Source organism: Hyperoodon ampullatus, assembly GCF_949752795.1.
Source record: "Hyperoodon ampullatus genome assembly, chromosome: X".
Classification (NCBI taxonomy): Eukaryota; Metazoa; Chordata; class Mammalia; order Artiodactyla; family Ziphiidae; genus Hyperoodon; species Hyperoodon ampullatus.
In genome coordinates, this window is record NC_136913.1 from 61667419 (window position 1) to 61686399 (window position 18981).

General features: G+C 46.1%; 1 protein-coding gene across 1 annotated transcript in view; it reads left to right on the forward strand.

The window, feature by feature from the left end:
- The window catches only part of PIN4 (peptidylprolyl cis/trans isomerase, NIMA-interacting 4), a gene marked incomplete at its 3' end in the record, with an annotated part of 93697 nt that extends 82493 nt beyond the window's left edge, over positions 1-11204 (forward strand). Inside the window, exon 4 of the mRNA XM_079727611.1 lies at positions 11115-11204. Within this exon, the coding sequence (XP_079583737.1) occupies positions 11115-11204 (90 nt within the window). The remainder of the gene's footprint in view (positions 1-11114) is intronic.
- Between the last annotated feature and the right edge of the window lie 7777 nt (positions 11205-18981).

Sequence of the window (18981 nt, forward strand, 5' to 3'; positions counted from 1 at the left end):
CCTGAAGCTCTCCACCTCTCCCCACCCAACTGCAAGCACCCAAGCCTAAGCCACCTGGCATTTACCAATGGCTTCCTAACCAGCCCCTGTACTCCTATTCCTGTCTCCCAGTCCATTTTTCTTATTAGGAAAATCTAATCCGTTCTTCAAACAGCAGCCAATAATCTTTTTAAAAAATATAAACCAGATCACATCACGCCTTCGCTTAAGACCTTTCAGTGAGTTCACAATGCGCTGAAAATACCATCCAAACTCCTTACTGTGGCCTGCAAATCCCTAGTGACCTGGCCTGTCCGAATCTCATCTTGTTTGTTCATTTCACCTCAACCACATTGGCTTTCTGGGAACTACCAAGCCCATTTCCACAGAGGGTCTTTACATTTGCTATTCCCTCTGCCAGGAACACCTTCCCCTAAAATCTTAGTATGGCTGGCTCCTTATCATTTAAATCTCAGCCACCTCTCCCTCGAGACCTTCCTGTTTATATCCTTTAGAGCCCTTACTACTATTTAAACTTATCTCCTTTCTGTTTACTTCCATACTGTCTGTTCCTCCTCTAGAACATTAGCTCCATATCTGGATGTCCAATACCCGAAATAGTTCTGGCACATAGTAGGTGCTTAAAAAATGTTTGGAATGAATGAATAGTTCAACAGTGCTTTCTTGTTTTCAAAGCCTTCTTTTGGTCAGGATCTCAGATTTAGATACAGAGGAGGCGATTGGAGAAGGAAGGGTTGTTTTCCATCTCCTTGGAAGGAACAAAACTGATTTTAAGGACTTTAAGGTCTGCGTCTATCCAAATAATTAGCAAAAGTCTTATTTATTCCCTAACTAAATCTCTCCTTGGAAACACTCTGGGAGCCTCCTTTGAATTATCGCGTGTCATTGCAGGCAATAAAACGTCCTTTCTTTGTCGATATTCTCTGCTTCAGATTTGTCACTAATTCCAGCTGGCCTAGTCCCAGCCCATCTGAATGACCGAAAGGCAGAGTGAATACAATTTAATCAGTGGCTTGGCCCCCGCGGGATGAGCTGGCAGTGTCTCTGTGGGCCTCATAGCCAAAAGGTGTTCAGGGGCCGTGATTTTTGCACTGAACAAAGGCGGGCCAGCAGGGCCCTCGCTCCTGCGGCGGCGGGGGAATCTGGCAGGCGCTGGCCCCGGGCGGGGGCGAGGCGGCAGGGGGAGCCGCAGAAAGGCGGGGAGAAATAAATGGGAAAGGAGACAATCCCACAGAGAAGAATAATCATTGTTCTCATAACCGGCCCTCGATTTACAGTTGTACAAACTGTTCCAGCCATTATCTTGTTTCTGCCCCACGACAGCCCGCGTGCGGGTTAGTATAACATCCGGTGGTAGCAACGGGGAAACCGAGGCTCCGGGAGGCCGGCCTGGGAGTGCGGCTGTGCCCCTGGCCCTGCCGGCTGCCCGGAGCCCGGTGGCGCTGGGGCCGTTGCTATGGCATTTCTGGATTGTCACAAGTGCCCAGGAAGCATACAAATCGACCTGCGTGAGACACAGCCCTGGGCAAAACAACTTCCAATTTACTCGCAATAATTACCACCCCCAGATAATCGCCTGTACCCGGGCGGGCGCGGAGGGCTTGGCTGGGGGAAGGGAGGGAAGAGGCAAGGAAGGGAGGGCGGGAGGCCGGGTGGAGGTGGCCGAGCCGAGGTTGGGGTTTGGGGCGGGGTGGGGGAAACAGAGAGGGAGTCTTCCTGCACTCGGTACTGAGGAGGGTACTGAGGAGGGCTCTGTCCTGTGCCCATTGAAGAAAAACACACAACCTAACGGTTTCAAGTTAAGTTTGGGGGAGTGGGGGGAGGGGGAGGGAGACCTTACTGAGGACTGTAGCCCGGGAGTCAGCCTCTCACACAGCTCTCAGGAGCTGCTCCTAAAGAGGTAGGGGAGGAGCCAGAATACACAGGAATTTTTTTTTTTTTTTTTTGGCCTGGGAAATACATAATGTCAAGCATACATCTTGGGAAAAGTTACTGCTAGTCATGAGGATCAGCTATCTCAGTTAATTATTTTAGTGCTTTTTCTACGTATGAGTAGATGCAAGAGTCTGTGGTCATTGAAATTCTTCCTTAGATATGCATCTTAACTATCTAAGGCCAGTCAGTATCCAAAGCAAAGGAATGTTTTCTGTTTTTCTCCATTTGAATTCCCCTCAGGGTGCACCTTGAAGGGGTGCATGGGGGGGGAGGCTGCAGTGGCTGACGGCTTGATGGCGGCAACATTTGATGTTTACTGGAATGGCAGGCAACATTCTTTGTCCGCACCTGTTTGGTTCTGGAAGCTCAACATTCTGGATGGATCATATCAAGGCATTTCATTCAATATGTACTGGGCACTTTTGGTGGTGGACACTTTGCCTGGCATTAGGGCTGCAATGGCCACTCTGTGGTGGAGTATGTCACAGACTCCTGGGAGACACACACACACACATGCACATACACAAGACACACAAACAAGGTACAATTATAAGGGCCATTATTCATTCAACATATATTTATTAAGTACCAGGCATTGTGCTGAGGATACAGCAGTGAACAAAACAGACATAAATCCCTGCCTTCATGAAGTTTACGTTGGCGTGGAGGGAGACCAACAATTTTTTTTTAAATAATGAAAGTATACTGTTGGTTGGTGTATTTGTCTGGGTTCTCCAGAGAAACAGAACCAATAGGATGTGTATATATACATAAAGAGATTTACTATAAGGAATTGGCTCAAGCAATTTTGGAGGCTTGAGAAGTCCAAGACGTGCAGTGGGCAAGCTGGAGCCCCAGGAGAGCCAATGGTATAGATAGTTCCAGTCCAAGTCCAAAGGCCTGAGCCAGGAGAACCGATAGTATAAGTTCCAGTCCAAGTCCAAAGGCAAGAGGGAACTGATATCCCTCATGCAGAGAGAAAGGATTTCTTTCTTCCTCAAACTTTTATCATATTCAGGCTTTCAATGGATTGGGTGAGGCCCATTCATATTGGAGAAGGCAATCTGCTTTTCTCAGGTCCACCGGTTTCAAATGTTAATCTCATACAGAAACACCCTCACAGACACACCCAGAGATAATGTTTAGCCCAAAATCTGGGCACCCCATGGCCCAGTCAAGTTGACACATAAAATGAGCCATCACAGTTGGTGATAAGTGCAAACAAGGGAGAAAAATGAAACAGGCAAGTAGGAACAGGAAGCGTTGGGAGGGCAGGGGTGGAAAATTTTAAACAGGGTGATGGTGAAAGTCTCACTGAGAAGGTATCATTTGAATGAAGACTTGAAAGAAGTGAGGCAGCAAGCTGTGCAGATTTCCAAGAATGTTCCAGGCAGAAGAAACAGTATATACAAAGGCCCTGAAACAAGAGCATGTCTGGTATATCCGAAGGAGCGGGAGTGAGTCCAGAATAGCCAGAGCAGAGTGTGCAAGGGAGAGAGGGTTAGGAGAGAGGCAGAAACAGAGCACACAGGCCATGTAGGCCAACATAAGGACGAACACTGTAAGTGAAACAAGAGCCAGGTCAGGATTTTGAGTTGAAGACACATGATTTGACTTGTGTTTTAATGGGCTCCCTCTAGCTTCTGCATGGTAAATAGACGTGTGTGTGTGTTGAGGCGGAGGGCGGTGAGGGGCAAGGGTGAAGCAGTTAGGAGCACTGTGGGAGTGGGGGCAAAGGAGCACTTAGGGTACCACTGTAGTAATCCAGGTGAAAGATGATGGGAGCTTAGACCAGGGTGGTGCCTGTGGAGATGGTGAAGTGGTAGATTCTGGATATACTTTGAAGGTAGAGCCAATGGGATTTGCTGATGGATTGGACATGTGGTAGGATAAAAAGAAAGGAGTTAAAGGTGATCAAGGAAGAACGTGTCCTGGGACAGGCAGTGCGGTATAATCCGGAGAAAGTTCAAGTTCATAGGGACTTGGGAGTTAAATTGCGCTAGATCCCTGCCCTTCTCGGCTGTGGGACCTTGGGCAGGTTGCTTTCCATCACCGAACCCGGGTTCCTTTACCTGTAGAACCTCACAGGGCTGCTGTGAAGATTGAATGAGGTGAGGTATGTAAAACCCCCAGGGCTACAGCTGGCACAGAGTATGTGCTCCCTGAGCACTTGCCCCTCTGCCCTTCCCTTCCTGGGGAAGCTGAAGAAGCTTCATAGGAGGGCCAACCAACATTGGAGGCGACTGTAAGGATGAGTGGGGCTTTGTTAGGAGGAAAAGAGGGGCAAAGGGATTCATCCTTCACAACAGGCAGGGTGAAATGGAGCCAATGGCCAGGCAGGCCTTAGTAGACGTCCTACAGTGGGGAAAGCTGCAGGAGGACAGGGAGCATCTGGGCATAGAAAGAGTGTGAGGGAAAGAAAGTCATGTGCGAGGAAATGGGCCCCAACAGGGAGTTGTGAGAGGATGGGAGGCCAGCCTTCTTCCTCCCTGGCTCTGCCTTGGGCCAGCCTCGGCCCAGAGGATCTTTGAAACCTTCTGAATTAAGGGATGAAGCTGATTGGGGCTATGGCACACAAATTCCCACATGATGAGGGGTAGTGAGCTCTGCGCTGTGGGGAGTCACATGACAAACATCTGGCTTGGCCACTGACCAGGACAGCCCACCCCTCCCACCCCAGTGGTACACATACTGATTGTGAACATATGGCCCCCAAGGAGGGGGCTTTCCAAAAGAGCCATCTTTGCCTTCTGCCTGAATCACCCTGGCCTGGGGCCTACCACCAGGGCCTCCTTACTCCCTTACTCCTTGCATGAAAACATGAATTCCCCTTACATGGGACCAATAGGCCCATGCCGAGGAACCCCTCTCCAGAACCACAAACACCAACCCTCCACTTCATGGGAGGCTCAGGCAACAGACTGCCTGGGTTTCCATCCAGCCTCATCCCTATTCATTGTGTGAACTTGGGCCAAGGTTCTTGACCTCTCTGAGCCTTATTTTCTAGCTCTACAAAGAAAGATATAAATGACACTTCCCTCGCAGGCTTGAGGAGAGGCTCAAATGGGATTATATGAGACTATGATCCAGAGGCTCTAACTACTGAAAAGATGTAGATTCTACCTGTAAACCACCCCCCACCAAATCTACACTCAATACTACTGCTATCAGTAGGTGATTCAGAGTAGAACTTATCACAGAATGTAAAAAGGGAAAGTCCAACCAAGTTCAGATTTTTCCTGTGATGACTCCTTTGATGGAGTCTCTTGAAATATCAGCTATCATATCTTTCCTCAAACACTTTTGTTGTTGTTCCTGCTATACGAATGCCCTAAGCATTTTTTTAAACATTTTAAAAAATTAATTTATTTTTGGCTGCGTTGGGTCTTCGTTGCTGTGCGCGGGCTTTCTCTAGTTGCAAGGAGCGGGGGGCTACCCTCTTCATTATGGTGTGCGGGCTTCTCATTGCGGTGGCTTCTCTTGTTGCAGAGCACAGGATCTAGGCACGTGGACTTCAGTAGTTGTGGCTTGCGGGCTCTAGAGCGCAGGCTCTGTAGTTGTGGCGCACAGGCTTAGTTGCTCTGCGGCATGTGGGCTCTTCCTGGACCAGGGTTCAAACCCATGTCCCTTGCGTTGGCAGGCAGATTCTTAACCACTGCACCACCAGGGAAGTCCTGCCCTAAGCATTTTTATTGAGCAATTGGGCCCTGGAGAATTTGGATTTGGAAACTGTAATGGGTCAGATACATTCTTGTTGGCCAGGATCAGCTAACATTCAATAGAGTTTACTACCTGCCAGGGAATGTTCTAGTTCATTTTTTAAAAAATATATTTATTTATTTATTTATTTATTTTTGGCTGTGTTGGGTCTTCGTTGCTGCACATGGGCTTTCTCTAGTTGTGGTGAGTGGGCGCTACTCTTCGTTGTGGTGAGCAGGCTTCTCATTGCGGTGGCTTCTCTTGTTGTGGAGCACAGGCTCTAGGCACATGGGCTTCAGTAGTTGTGGTGCACAGGCTCAGTAGTTGTGGCTCATGGGCTTAGTTGTTCCACGGCATGTGGGATCTTCCTGGGCCAGGGCTTGAACCCATGTCCCCTGCATTGGCAGGCAGATTCTTAACCACTGTGCCACCAGGGATGTCCCTGTTCTAGTTCATTTTATCCTCACAACAAACACTATGAGGTTGGTACAATTATTATCCCCTTTTACAGATAGGAAAGCTGAGAATCGCGTTAGGAGGTAAACTGACTTGCCCAACATCACACAGCTAGTGAATGCTGGTGGAGGTTTTGAACGCAGGCAGTCTTGCTGTAAAGGCCATACGCTTAACAACAAGGTCCTACTGTATAGCACAGGGAATTATACTCAGTTTCCTGTAATAAACCATAATGGAAAAGAATATGAAAAAAATGTATATATGTATAACTGAATCACTTTGCTGTACACCAGAAACTAACACAACACTGTAAATCAACTATACTTGAATTAAAGATTTAAAAAATAATAAAAATAAATTTTTAAAAAGAGAGACTGGGACTTCCTTGGTGGTACAGTGGTTAAGAATCCGCCTGCCAGTGCAGGTGACACGGGTTCGAGCTCTGGTCCAGGAAGATCCCACATGCCGTGGAGCAACTAAGCCCGTGTGCCACAACTACTGAGCCTGTGCTCTAGAGCCCACAAGCCACAACTACTGAGCCCGCGTGCCACAACTACTGAAGCCTGTGCACCTAGAGCCCGTGCTCTGCAATAAGAGAAGCCACCGCAACGAGAAGCCCGCACACTGCAACAAACAGTAGCCCCCGTTCGCCACAACTAGAAAAAGACTGCACGCAGCAATGAAGACCCAACGCAGCCAAAAATAAATAAATTAATTAATTTAAAAAACAAAAAAGAGAGAGACTGAGCTATTTTTTTAAAAAAGGCCGTGTGCTAAACCACTATGCTATACTGTCTCTTCAAACAGTTGGATCAAACCCTTGTCACACAGGTGAGAGCCTTGTATCCCAAGGGGTACTGGGATGGGTTGAGGGAGTGGGATTGGCCCTCAGTAGCCCTCCCCATGGCTGAAGACCCAGCCCCCCAGCCCTCATCCTTGCTACAAAATACATGAGTGCTCAAATTGGCAATGGGGCTGCCCAGTGTCCCTCTTTGCGGAGGCATCTATAATTGAGAGAGAGATTTGAACTAAATACCTTCCAAAGGTCCTTGCAGTTCAAGAAGTTGAAGTCTCTAATCTACCTCAGGTCTGCCCGCTGTCTCCTCCCAGAAGAGCAAGCCAACTCTTCGCTGTTCCCTGCAGGCCCTTTACCCTTGGTTCTCCTACAAACGGGTGGGGTACATCTGCCCTTGCCTTGCTCACTGTGCGCACCCGAGAGACCTCATCCCTCCATGGCTGATGACTTCTTTTTCCTGATGCCTGATCCACACCTCTTCTCTGGGCTCTAGAACGATCTCTCCAGCTGCCTCTTGGACCACTTGGTGCTCTACCTGCAGTGTGAACTGCATGGGTGTCTTCTTCCCTGAAACCTCTTCCTCCTCTAGTGCTCCTCTTCTTGAGGAATTGCTTCTCCATTTATCCATTTGCTTAAGCCAGAGCCCCAGGAGGCATCCTCAAAGTTTTCTTGCCCTCACTCCCCACATCCTATCAGGCACCAGGGCCTGTCAGTGTTACCTCCTACGTATCTCATGAATCCACTGCCTTCTCTCCATCCCCACCACCACTTCCCCAGTCCAAGCCACCACCATTTGAGAGAGGAAGTAGAAAGCAAAGCCTTCCCCTGCCCTCTCTGCCTCTATTACCTCCCTTCCAGTCCATCTTCCACCCCGCAGCCAGGGTGAGCTTTTTTTTTTTTTTTTTTTTTTCGGTACACGGGCCTCTCACTGTTGTGGCCTCTCCTGTTGCGGAGCACAGGCTCCGGACGTGCAGGCTCAGCGGCCATGGCTCACAGGCCCAGCCGCTCTGCGGCATGTGGGATCTTCCCGGACTGGGGCACGAACCTGTGTCCCCTGCATCGGCAGGCGGACTCTCAACCACTGCGCCACCAGGGAAGCCCCAGGGTGAGCTTTTGAAAACAAAATCTGGGTGTCTCTTCTCTGCCTAAAACTCTTCTATGACTTTCTCTTAAGATTAAGTCCAGGACTTCCCTGGTGGCGCAGTGGTTAAGAATCCGCCTGCCAACGCAGGGGACACGGATTCGAGCCCTGGTCCGGGAAGATCCCACATGCCACGGAGCAACTAAGCCCGTGTGCCACAAGTACAGAGCCTGCAAGCCACAACTACTAAGCCCACGTGTCACAATTACTGAAACCCACACGCCTAGAACCCATACTCTGCAACAAAAGAAGCCACCACAATGAGGAGCCACTGCACCTCAAGAAGAGTAGCCGCCGCTCGCTGCAACTAGAGAAAGCCCACGCACAGCAACGAAGACCCGATGCAGCCAAAAATAATAAATTAATAAATTAAAAGATTAAGTCCAAATTCCTATACACGTGTGATGAGGCACTGTGCTATTAGGCAAGCCATTTTCCAGGATAGGTTCTGGAGTCTATATACATGCTTTTTTCTTTTTCTTTTTTATAAATTTATTTATTTATTTTTGGCTGCATTGGGTCTTCATTGCTGCACACTGGCTTTCTCTGGTTGCAGAGAGTGGGGGCTGCTCTTCGTTGTGGTGCGCGGGCGTCTCATGGCAGTGGCTTCTTTTGTTGCGGAGCACGGGCTCTAGGCGCACAGGCTTCAGTAGTTGTGGCACGCAGGCTCTAGGGCGCAGGCTCAGTAGTTGTGGCACACGGACTTAGTTGCTCCGCGGCATGTGGGATCTTCCCGGACCAGGGCTCGAACCCATGTCCCCTGCATTGGCAGGCGGATTCTTAACCACTGTGCCACCAGGGAAGCCCCTCTATACATGTTTTTAATTGAAGTACAGTTGATTTACAATGTTGTGTTAGTTTCAGGTAGACAGTACAGTGATATATATATATGTGTATATATATATGCGTATATATATATATATACACATATAATTATATATTCTTTTTCAGATTCTTTTCCCTTATAGGTTATTATAAAATATCGGTATAGTTCTCTGTGCTATACAGTAGATCCTTGTAGTTTATCTATTTTATATATAGTAGTGTGTATATGTTAATCCCAAATTCATAATTTATGCCTTCTGGAGTCGATATTAAACCTCGATCCTGGGGCTTCCCTGGTGGCACACTGGTTGAGAGTCCGCCTGCCGATGCAGGGGACACGGGTTCATGCCCCGGTCTGGGAAGATCCCACATGCGAGAAGCGGCTGGGCCCGTGAGTCATGGCCACTGAGCCTGCGCGTCCAGAGCCTGTGCTCCACAACGGGAGAGGCCACAACAGTGAGAGGCCCGCGTACCGCAAACAAACAAACAAAAGCAGAAGAGAACTAAGTGTGCACTTCTGTACCCTGCCTATCCAAAGGGTTTAGAGCCTTCATAGAGATTAACTTGTGAAACCCGAAGCACACATCTCCTTTAAAATGTTTATTACTCCCTGGCATTGAGCTGTTGCCAACTTCTGATCTACCCGCTTTGTGGGGAAGAAAAAAAAAAAAAAAAAAAAAAAAAACCTCGATCCTGATGTCAGACCAGCCACCTAATAGCGAATGTGACTTTCAGTACACCTTGTTAAACTCTCTGACCTGCAGTTTTCTCATTTGTAAAGTAGGACAATAGCAGCACCTGGTAGGCTTGTTGTGAGACTGACAGAAGGTAGTGTGTGGAACGCACTGAGCTCCGTGCCCTGAGAAGATGTGCTTTGATCATTCACTGCAAGTGAGATCTTATGATTTTAAACTTAGCAGTATCAGTCATATAAACTATTATTGATTGAATCAACTAATGATTAATAATTACAATTAATAACACCGTGGATCTTCTTATATTGTATTAGACATTATTATTATGAGGTTATTATTATATTACTTTGGATTTTATGATTCCCTCTCCAGGCTCACCTCTCACAACCCCCCCCACCACATCTTATCCCTTCTTTTCATTGCCACAAACTCTCGCCACACCCCACCCCCCAGCTTTTTCACTCTCTCCCTGGAAAGTTATTCTTTAAAAAAAAATTATATTGAAGTATAGTTGATTTACAATATTGTGTAAGTTTCAGGTGTACAGCACAGCGATTCAGTTATATATATAAATAAATATATATATTATTTTTCAGAACCTTTTCCATTATACGTTATTACGTAATATCGAGTTTAGTTCCCTGTGATATACAGTAGGTCCCTGTTGCTTATCTAACCCTGGAAAGTTCTTTTCTTCCCATCCTCTGGTTCCTCAAGCCCCTTTTTCTATTGCTAAGTCCCTTCCGTTACCAGCTCAGGCATCGATTCCCCTGGGAAGCCTTCCTAGACCCTCCCCCAGACCACTGTAGATGGCTTTTCTATGGGTCCCCAGAGCACCCTGTGTTTCCCTTCTCAAAGCATCCATCACACCATATTTATAAACATTTACTTGTCAGGCTCCTGGAATTAGGCCGTCAGTTTGGGGAGGAGTTCTGTGTCTCATTCACCACTATATTCCAATCTCTTAGCACTGTTGTGCACATAGTAGTTGTCCAGTAAATGTTTGCTGAATGAACAAAAGACTGGCCTGGCAGCAATCCTCCCCCACACCACTCCTACCCCCCTCCCAAGGCCCTGAGCCAAAGCCCTTCAAAGCCAACAGCTGTTAACTGAGCACAGAATCAGACTGAACCCAAGTGGGTGGGTTGACCACCTGGTCACAGAAAGAACTTTTTGTCTCTACCCTAGAGGTATTTCTGTCCTTGGGTTCATAAACCTCTCACTCCCTGTGGGCTTAGTAAAGGTGTGGACGTTAGTGGTAGGAAGTGATTTAGGGCAAGTTGACTCACCTCCCTGAACTTTATTTTTGTCATCTGTAAAATGATGAATAAGGCCCACTTGGCAGGGTCATCATGGAGATTCACTGAGGTAACACACAGAGGTGCTTTATAAACTGCAAAGGACCGCATGTAGCACTTGATGACAATCAGACACAGAAAATGGGTCACTCTTTGGCTCAGATCTTTTCAAGACCTCATGTAAACCAGGGCCCTCCTGCTTATACAGCATTATCTCCAGCAATCAGGTTACAATTGATTGACAGTATTGCTTTCTTTATATTTGGCAGATTCCCAGCCTGTGGCAACATGCTGGTCACCATAGAGACCTGAGAAGCACCCTTGTCTCATTGGTACCACATTTACAAACCAACCCTTAAAGTGGATTATTTTGCAGATGGCTGATCTCATCTATTCATTGTTGATTGTATTAGTTCCAATTTGAGAACGTGACATTTTCTGACCTTGTCCCCTTAAGCACAAGCAAAAACTGTGGCTTTTTTTTTGAAAATGAAAAAGTACAAGGTGTGCAGTAAGGATACAAGACAGATGGAGGGAAGGGTTTGTAGGGGAACTGCAGGATATACCTCTCATTCATTCATTCATTCAGCACCCACAATGTGCCAGTTACTGGGCTAGATACTGGGGATACAGCAGTGAGCAAGATTAGCCTTTAGGGCCTCGCAGTCTCCCGGAAAAGACAGACAATTAAATAGACAATTATAATACAGTGTGGTAAATTCCATGATGAGAAGAACAGGGAAATGGTGGGCCATGGGCCCCTACTCTTCCCAGAGGTTTCCCAGAGGAAGCAACATCTCAGCTGAGACTGGAAGGATGGGTGAGAGTCCGCCAGAAAAAACAGATAGGGGAAGGGCATGCAGGAGAATGGAGCGAAAAAAAAAATGTTCCTGGAAGAAAAAAGTGTCCAAATAATATGAAGAGAGACAAGAACGGGGTAAATTTGAGGGCCAAAAAGAAAATCATTGACTATAGGAATAGAAGCATTGTGGGGGCGGGAGGGAGAGGAAAAGGATGTGTTCTACTTGGGACATGCTGAGGAGACGTCCAAGAGGAGACTCCGGGTGGCAGGTGACTATGTGGGTCTGACTCCAAGAAAGAAGTTGTGGGGAATAGAAACCTGGGAATCGGGAGCTAGCGTGTTTTCCCCTATTGAGAAAATAGCTTAGGACCACATTGGGGAGGGCTTGCAAGGGTAGCCCAGGCATTTGGACCTGATTCTACAGGCAGTGTGTTTGAACAAGAAGCCTTGAAGAGGAAGTGACACAATTTTAAAAATCTACAAACAATAAATGCTGGAGTGGGTGTGGAGAAAAGGGAACCCTCTTGCACTGCTGGTGGAAATGTAAATTGATACAGCCACTATGGAGAACAGTATGGAGGTTCCTTAATAAACTAAAAATAGAATTACCATATGACCCAGCAATCCCACTATCGGGCATAACCCGGAGAAAACCATAATTCAAAAAGTCACACGTGGACTTCCCTGGTGGTGCAGTGGTTAAGAATATGCCTGCCAATGCAGGGGACACGGGTTCGAGCCCTGGTCTGGGAAGATCCCACATGCCACGGAGCAACTAAGCCTGTGTGCCACAACTACTGAGCCTGAGCTCTAGAGCCTGCAAGCCACAACTACTGAAGCCCGTACACCTAGAGCCTGTGCTCCATGACAAGAGAAGCCACACAATGAGAAGCCTGCACACCACAACGAAGAGTAGCCCCTGCTCGCCACAACTAGAGAAAGCCCGCACGTAGCAACAAAGACTCAACACAGCCAAAAATAAATTTAAAAAAAAGTCACATGTACCCCAGTGTTCACTGCAGCACTATTTACAATAGCCAGGACATGGAAGCAACCTAAATGTCCATCAACTGATGAATGGATAAAGAAGATGTGGTACATATATATATATAATGGAATATTACTCAGCCATAAAAAGGAAGGAAATTGGGTCATTTGTAGAGATGTGGATGGATGGACTTAGAGTCTGTCATACAGAATGAAGTCAGGAAGAGAGGAATATCGCATATTAACGCATATATGTGGAATCTAGAAAAATGGTACAGATGAACCTATTTGCAGGGCAGGAATAGAGACGCAGACATAGAAAATGGACATGTGGACACAGGGGGCGAAGGGGAGGGTGGGATGAATTGGGAGATCAGGTTTGACAGAAGTATACACTACCATGTGTAAAATAGGTAGCTAGTGGGAACCTGCTGTATAGCACAGGGATCTCAGCTCGGTGCTCTGTGATGACCTAGATGGGTGGGATGGGATGGGGGCGGTGTAAGGAGGTCCAAGAGGGAGGGGAATATGTATACATATAGCTGATTCACTTCATTGTACAGCAGAAACTAACACAATATTTTAAATCAATTAGATTCCAATAAAAAAATAATCAATTAGAAAAAAATTCTAAATGTTAATATATAAACTTACAATTAAGTAACTTATATTCAATAGAGGTAATAAATAAATACTAAAAACTCATCACTTCCTAATTATTTTACTACATTTTACTATTATCTATAATCTTGAGGTTATTTGCACCTGCTGTATCCTCATGGTGGGAATGCTATATAATGGTGTACTACTGCTAACTTCTTCCCAGCTGCCTGTTCATGGTGGTAGCTTGAAATAGGCTATGGAAATTGGTAAACACTACAAATCAGGACTTGATTACTGTTTTGTTGATTGTCTAGAGTTAAGGAACTGATGGAGAAAAATGTTAAAATGCTGATAAAACTTAGAAACGTGTTGTGTCTTGTAGCCATTACATTGTAAATTGTACAAAAAATATGGAAACATTCTCTCAGTATTTGAAAAGTATTATCTGATTCAGCAAATAAGTTGTTCATGTCATTGACAAATGAGTGAAGTTCTAACATATGTCTTGGTTGTTTCGCTTTTGTCTTATTTGTTAATGCAAACAAAAATATCAACACTTGTCAGAACTACATTTCTTTGTCAATTGCAACCATGATGATAGGTTGATATGGATACAAGAGTTTGGCAAAAATCGATGAAAACATTCTGTGAGAATCAACTGGCTATATGGAATTCACAGTAAAGAGTCTTGCCTACTTTCTTACTTGCAAATTGTGTTATATATCCTTTTATTTATTTATTTTTTATTTATTTTTGGCTGCGTTGGGTCTTCGTTGCTGCTCGCGGCATTTCTCTAGTTGTGGTGAGCAGGGGCTACTCTTCATTGCGGTGTACGGGCTTCTCATTGCGGTGGCTTCTCTTGTTGCTGAGCATGGGCTCTAGGCATGCAGGCTTCAGTAGTTGTGGCATGCAGGCTTAGCAGTTGTGGCTCGCAGGCTCTAGAGCACAGGCTCGGTAGTTGTGGCACATGGGCCTAGCTGCTCCACGGCATGTGGGATCTTCCCGGACCAGGGCTCGTACCCATGTCCCCTGCATTGGCAGGCGGATTCTTAACCACTGCACCACCAGGGAAGCCCTATACATCCTTTATATTAGTAAAATGTACAATAAACCTATGTAGATACGCACACACACACACACACACACACACACACATTTTTTCCAGAGAGCTAGATGTTTAAGATTTACCAGCACACCACTAATTATACATGTTCACCATTGCTAGAAAAGCTAAGAAAAACACATGAGCATATCCCTACGAAAGTCCCTGGAATATACTGAAAAGCTGTTGGCTCTTGAGAAGTTTCTTCTTTCTGTTGTTGTTATTATTATTAATAAAGGCTATTTTTTGTCTCTTAGGAACATTCTTTATTATTATTATTTATTGTCCAAACAGTACCACATCCTCAGAAATCAAAATGGTAGAGAAAAAAAATCGGCCCACAAACTCCTGCCTGAGCAAATCAAACCTTTTCATTTTTCATTCTCTCTTTGGCCTTTAGGATTGATCTTTGGGTTTGGGGAATTTTCCAGGCCCAACAACCTGGGGCAGATGAGCGGATTTCCCTGATTTAGGATGGATAAGTCCTCCCTGAAAAGACAGCATCTCTCTTGGGTGTCCAGTTACCCAAGGTAACATGGAAATTAACTCCTTGAGTGAGGCCCCCGAGAGCCAGCACTTGACCTTTCTTGGCACCAGGAACTCAAGGTCATGATGTCTTCAACTGACTTTCGAAGGGTTCGAAAAATAGGTGTGTGTGTACATGTCTACACAGAGAAATAAAGCAAATGTGACAAAACGTTAATTAACTATTATTGAATCTAGCTAGTGTCTCTACAGGTGATCACTGTACTACTCTTTTGGCTTTTCCTATATATTTGAAAGTTCATAATATAACCTAGCTGTATAGAGTCCATGCAAGGTGCTAAGACAGGAGAGTACCTCTCTTGTTCAAGAAACAGCAGGAGAAACAAAACACTAAAAAAACAAAATAAAAATGAAACAAACAAAAAATAAACAGCAGGAGGCCAGTGTGGCTGGCACAGATTAATCCAGGGGGAGAGTAGTAGGAGATGAAGTCAGAGGCCAGATTGTAGGGGGCCTCATGGGGCCTTGTGATGACGGTGGATTTTAGTCTGAGTGAGATGGGAGCCACTGGGGCCTCTGAGTAGAGGAGCGACCTAACTTACACACTTTAAACAGGGTTCCTCTGGCTGCTGGGTTGAGACTGTAGGGAGGTAAGGATGGAAGCCAGGAAGCCAGTCAGGGGTTAATGCTATAATCTATAATGTAGGCCAGAGTCGTTGGTGGCTCAGACCAGGGTAGTAGCAATGCAGGTGATAAGAAGTGGTCTGATATTGTTTGGGAGCCAGGGGAGGGCAGACACCTTACCATTTTGTTGTCCCTTTAAAAGTTTATTGTGAAAAATGTCAAACATATACAGAGGGGATACAGAGGGGACTGCCCTGGTGGTGCAGTGGTTAAGAATCTGCCTGCCAATGCAGGGGACGCAGGTTTGAGCCCTGGTCCGGGAAGATCCCACATGCTGTGGAGCAACTAAACGCGTGAGCCACAACTACTGAGCCTGTGAGCCACAACTACTGAAGCCTGCGCGACTAGAGCCCGTGCTCTGCTACAAGAGAAGCCACCGCAATGAGAAGCCCGTGCACCGCAACGAAGAGTAGCCCCCACTCACTGCAACTAGAGAAAGCCCGCACGCAGCAACAAAGACCCAACACAACCAAAGATAAATCCCTGGTCTGGGAAGATCCCACATGCTGTGGAGCAACTAAGCCCATGCCCCACAACTACTGAGCCCACGTGCTGCAACTACTGAAGCCCGTGCTCCGCAACAAGAGAAGCCACCGCAATGAGAAGCCCATGCTCCACAATGAAGAGTAGCCCCTGCTTGCTGCAGCCAGAGAAAGCCCGTGAACAGCAGTGAAGATCGGATACAATCAAAAAAAAGAAAAAGAAGAAAAAGAAAAAAAGAAACATATACAGAAGTGTTGTGACTGGTGTAATGAACCCCATGTACTCATCACCCAGCTTCAACATTATCAGTACATGGTCAATACTGTTTCATTGATATTCCTCACCCACAATATTATTTTAAAGCAAATTCCAGATTGCTTGTCATTTCTTCTGCAAACCCTTCATTATGTGTCACAGAAAGATAAGGACTCTTTATGATTATCATGTAAAAAATGACCAGTAATTCCTAAATATCACCCAATGTGGACTCTGGATATATTTTGAAGGTAGAACCAACAGAATTTTCTAATAAAAATTATGTGTGGAACATTAGAAAAGGAGTAGACTCAAGGACAAGTCCAAAGTGTTTGACTTGAGTAGCTGGTAAGACGGCATTTGCCGTGAAATGAGATGGCAAAGACTTTGTATAGAGCTGATTGGCATGGGTCAGGGGGCAGAGGGGTGGATATGGCCCTTCTTTAACATCTGGTTTAGAAACAACACAGGATTCGGATCTCAAAGAATCAAGAGGGCTCTTGTAGAGCTATAAGGTTCTACACAAGTCCTAGCTTTTTGTATTCTCGTTCTCATTCAAATCTGTGTTGTGCTGCCCTGAGTGGAGCATGAGGCCCAGTCTGCTAAAGGCACAAGGGAAGTAAACCAAACCCAATAAAGTTCTGCTTGCTTCAGTCAGTTTTATCTTGGGACCATTTGTCTGCCTTTCTGCTGAGATGATCTCTAAGATTCCCTCTAGTTCTAAGATTTGATGAATCAAATTGGAAGCCTTCTTAAGCCTACAAAGACTCAAGCCATATATTTGGAAACTGGAGCTCATTCTAATGATACAGGCTGCTTTTGCTAAGTCCACCGATACAACTTGGTATGAGGATGGAAATCTTCCCCCACATTGGGACTAGTTGCTTAAAAAAAACATCCTCATGCTAGCTTAACAAATAACCAAAATAAACTTAAAATGTTTAAAAAATTCTGGTGATATGAAGAGAATGCAGCCAAATACACCAATTCTGCATTTGGAAAAGATGGCTGGCCAGTCAGCGTCTAGGAAACCACTGCACTTGTGGAAAAAACCAACTTGGAGGCCTTTCATCCCCCATATTTGCTTTGGTTCCTTAGCTAAAATTCAAATCATTTCCATCATCTGCTGAGACTCAGGACAAACCTAGAAAGTGTAAAAGAATCCACCAGCATTCAGTGACCCCTGCCCTCTAGCCTTTCAGTCTTCCCTGCCTGTTTCTCAAGGGGCACCATAAAGAGTACTTCTGATCTGGCCCCTCGTTTCTCGATAAGCTCCACTCCTGGCAAGAGAATTAGGCTGAAATAATGTGTGGCACTTCCACACCCCTCTGCCACTGGACTTGGCTGGACCCAGTTCTGCAGAAATTCCCTTTCTCCTGCTTAAGCAGCAGTGCCGTGGCCCCAGCCAATTGTGCTTTAGTCTGCAATATGGAAGGCAGAGATGCCCTGTGGGGTCAAACCTGGGCTTGGGAGACACCTGGGCATGCATACTACTTTTGCTGACTAGTTTGTATGTTGCTCAGTTCTTTGGCAAGACCAGTATTACACTGCTTGACTCCAAGCCCAGGACGCAGCCAGGAGTGGAGACGCTGTCTGAAGCCACAGCTCAACAGGCTTCCTCATCCACTGGACCAGAGGCCTGGACACCAGAGATGACCATTAGACATGCCCAGTTAAATATGCAATGACTTCACAGGTTCATCATACCTCAGATGGAGGAAGACATCCAAAACAACTGTTTTTCACTCCAAATCCTGCCATGAGGGGCAAGGGAGATTAAGTGGTCTGCAGTAAGATGTTAAATGAAGGTGATGGTGAGATCTAGAAAGCAGTGGTTCTTAACACAGGGCAATTTTGCTCCCATGGGGGATCTGGCTATGGCTCAAGTCAGTTTCTGGTTATCACAACAGGGAAGAACAGAAGGGCATGCTGTTAACATCTGGTGGGTAGAGGCCAGAAATGCTGCTCAACATCCCACAATATACAGGGCAGCCACCCACAAGTTATCTGGCCCAAGAGTATGAAGATTGAAAAGCCCTGCTAAAGGCGGCCAAGGTGGCTTTGGTTCTCAGCTGGAAGACGCACATTGTAAACAGGAAGGAGAGCTGGTCGTTATCACACTGCAGGGTAATTGACACTCTTGTAAGAGACCCAGGGCTTAAAATGAGGAACAGATCTAAACAGCTGGCCCCTTGCAGCAGGGGCACCTCCTGAGACTGGCAAGCAAACATGGTTTTGCAGAGGAATGCAACTGAGGACTGAGTGCTGTGGCAGCTGGAGAATGATAGAGGACTAAGTCCAAGCAAGTGCATTGCTTTGCAACATCAAGAGCCCATAACTCTATAATGACCTGTATCCAAAGCTGGACACAGATGTGGGAAAAACAGATGAGCCAGGCTTGTGTATGGGTAGTGCAATGAAGACCAAAGAGGGCAGTCATTTCTTAAAAAAAGGCTAAGAGAACAGGGTAAATGAGGTCTCAGCCAAGTAAGGGAGCTTGGCCTTATGGGCTTCCCTGGCTCTCTCCATTCTTCGGGTTACTTGCTGCTTCTTCTTTGCCAAGTTTGATGTGTTCTCCCTCCCACCACCACCCAGGTCCAGCCTATAGGAGACACAGATTCACATTCCAGAATGCCCAAGCCTGCCTGAAAATTCAATCTACTTTTCATGTTATAAAGTAGAAAGGAAAATGTAAATCAAAGCAAACGAACAAACCCAAACCCAAACCACAACA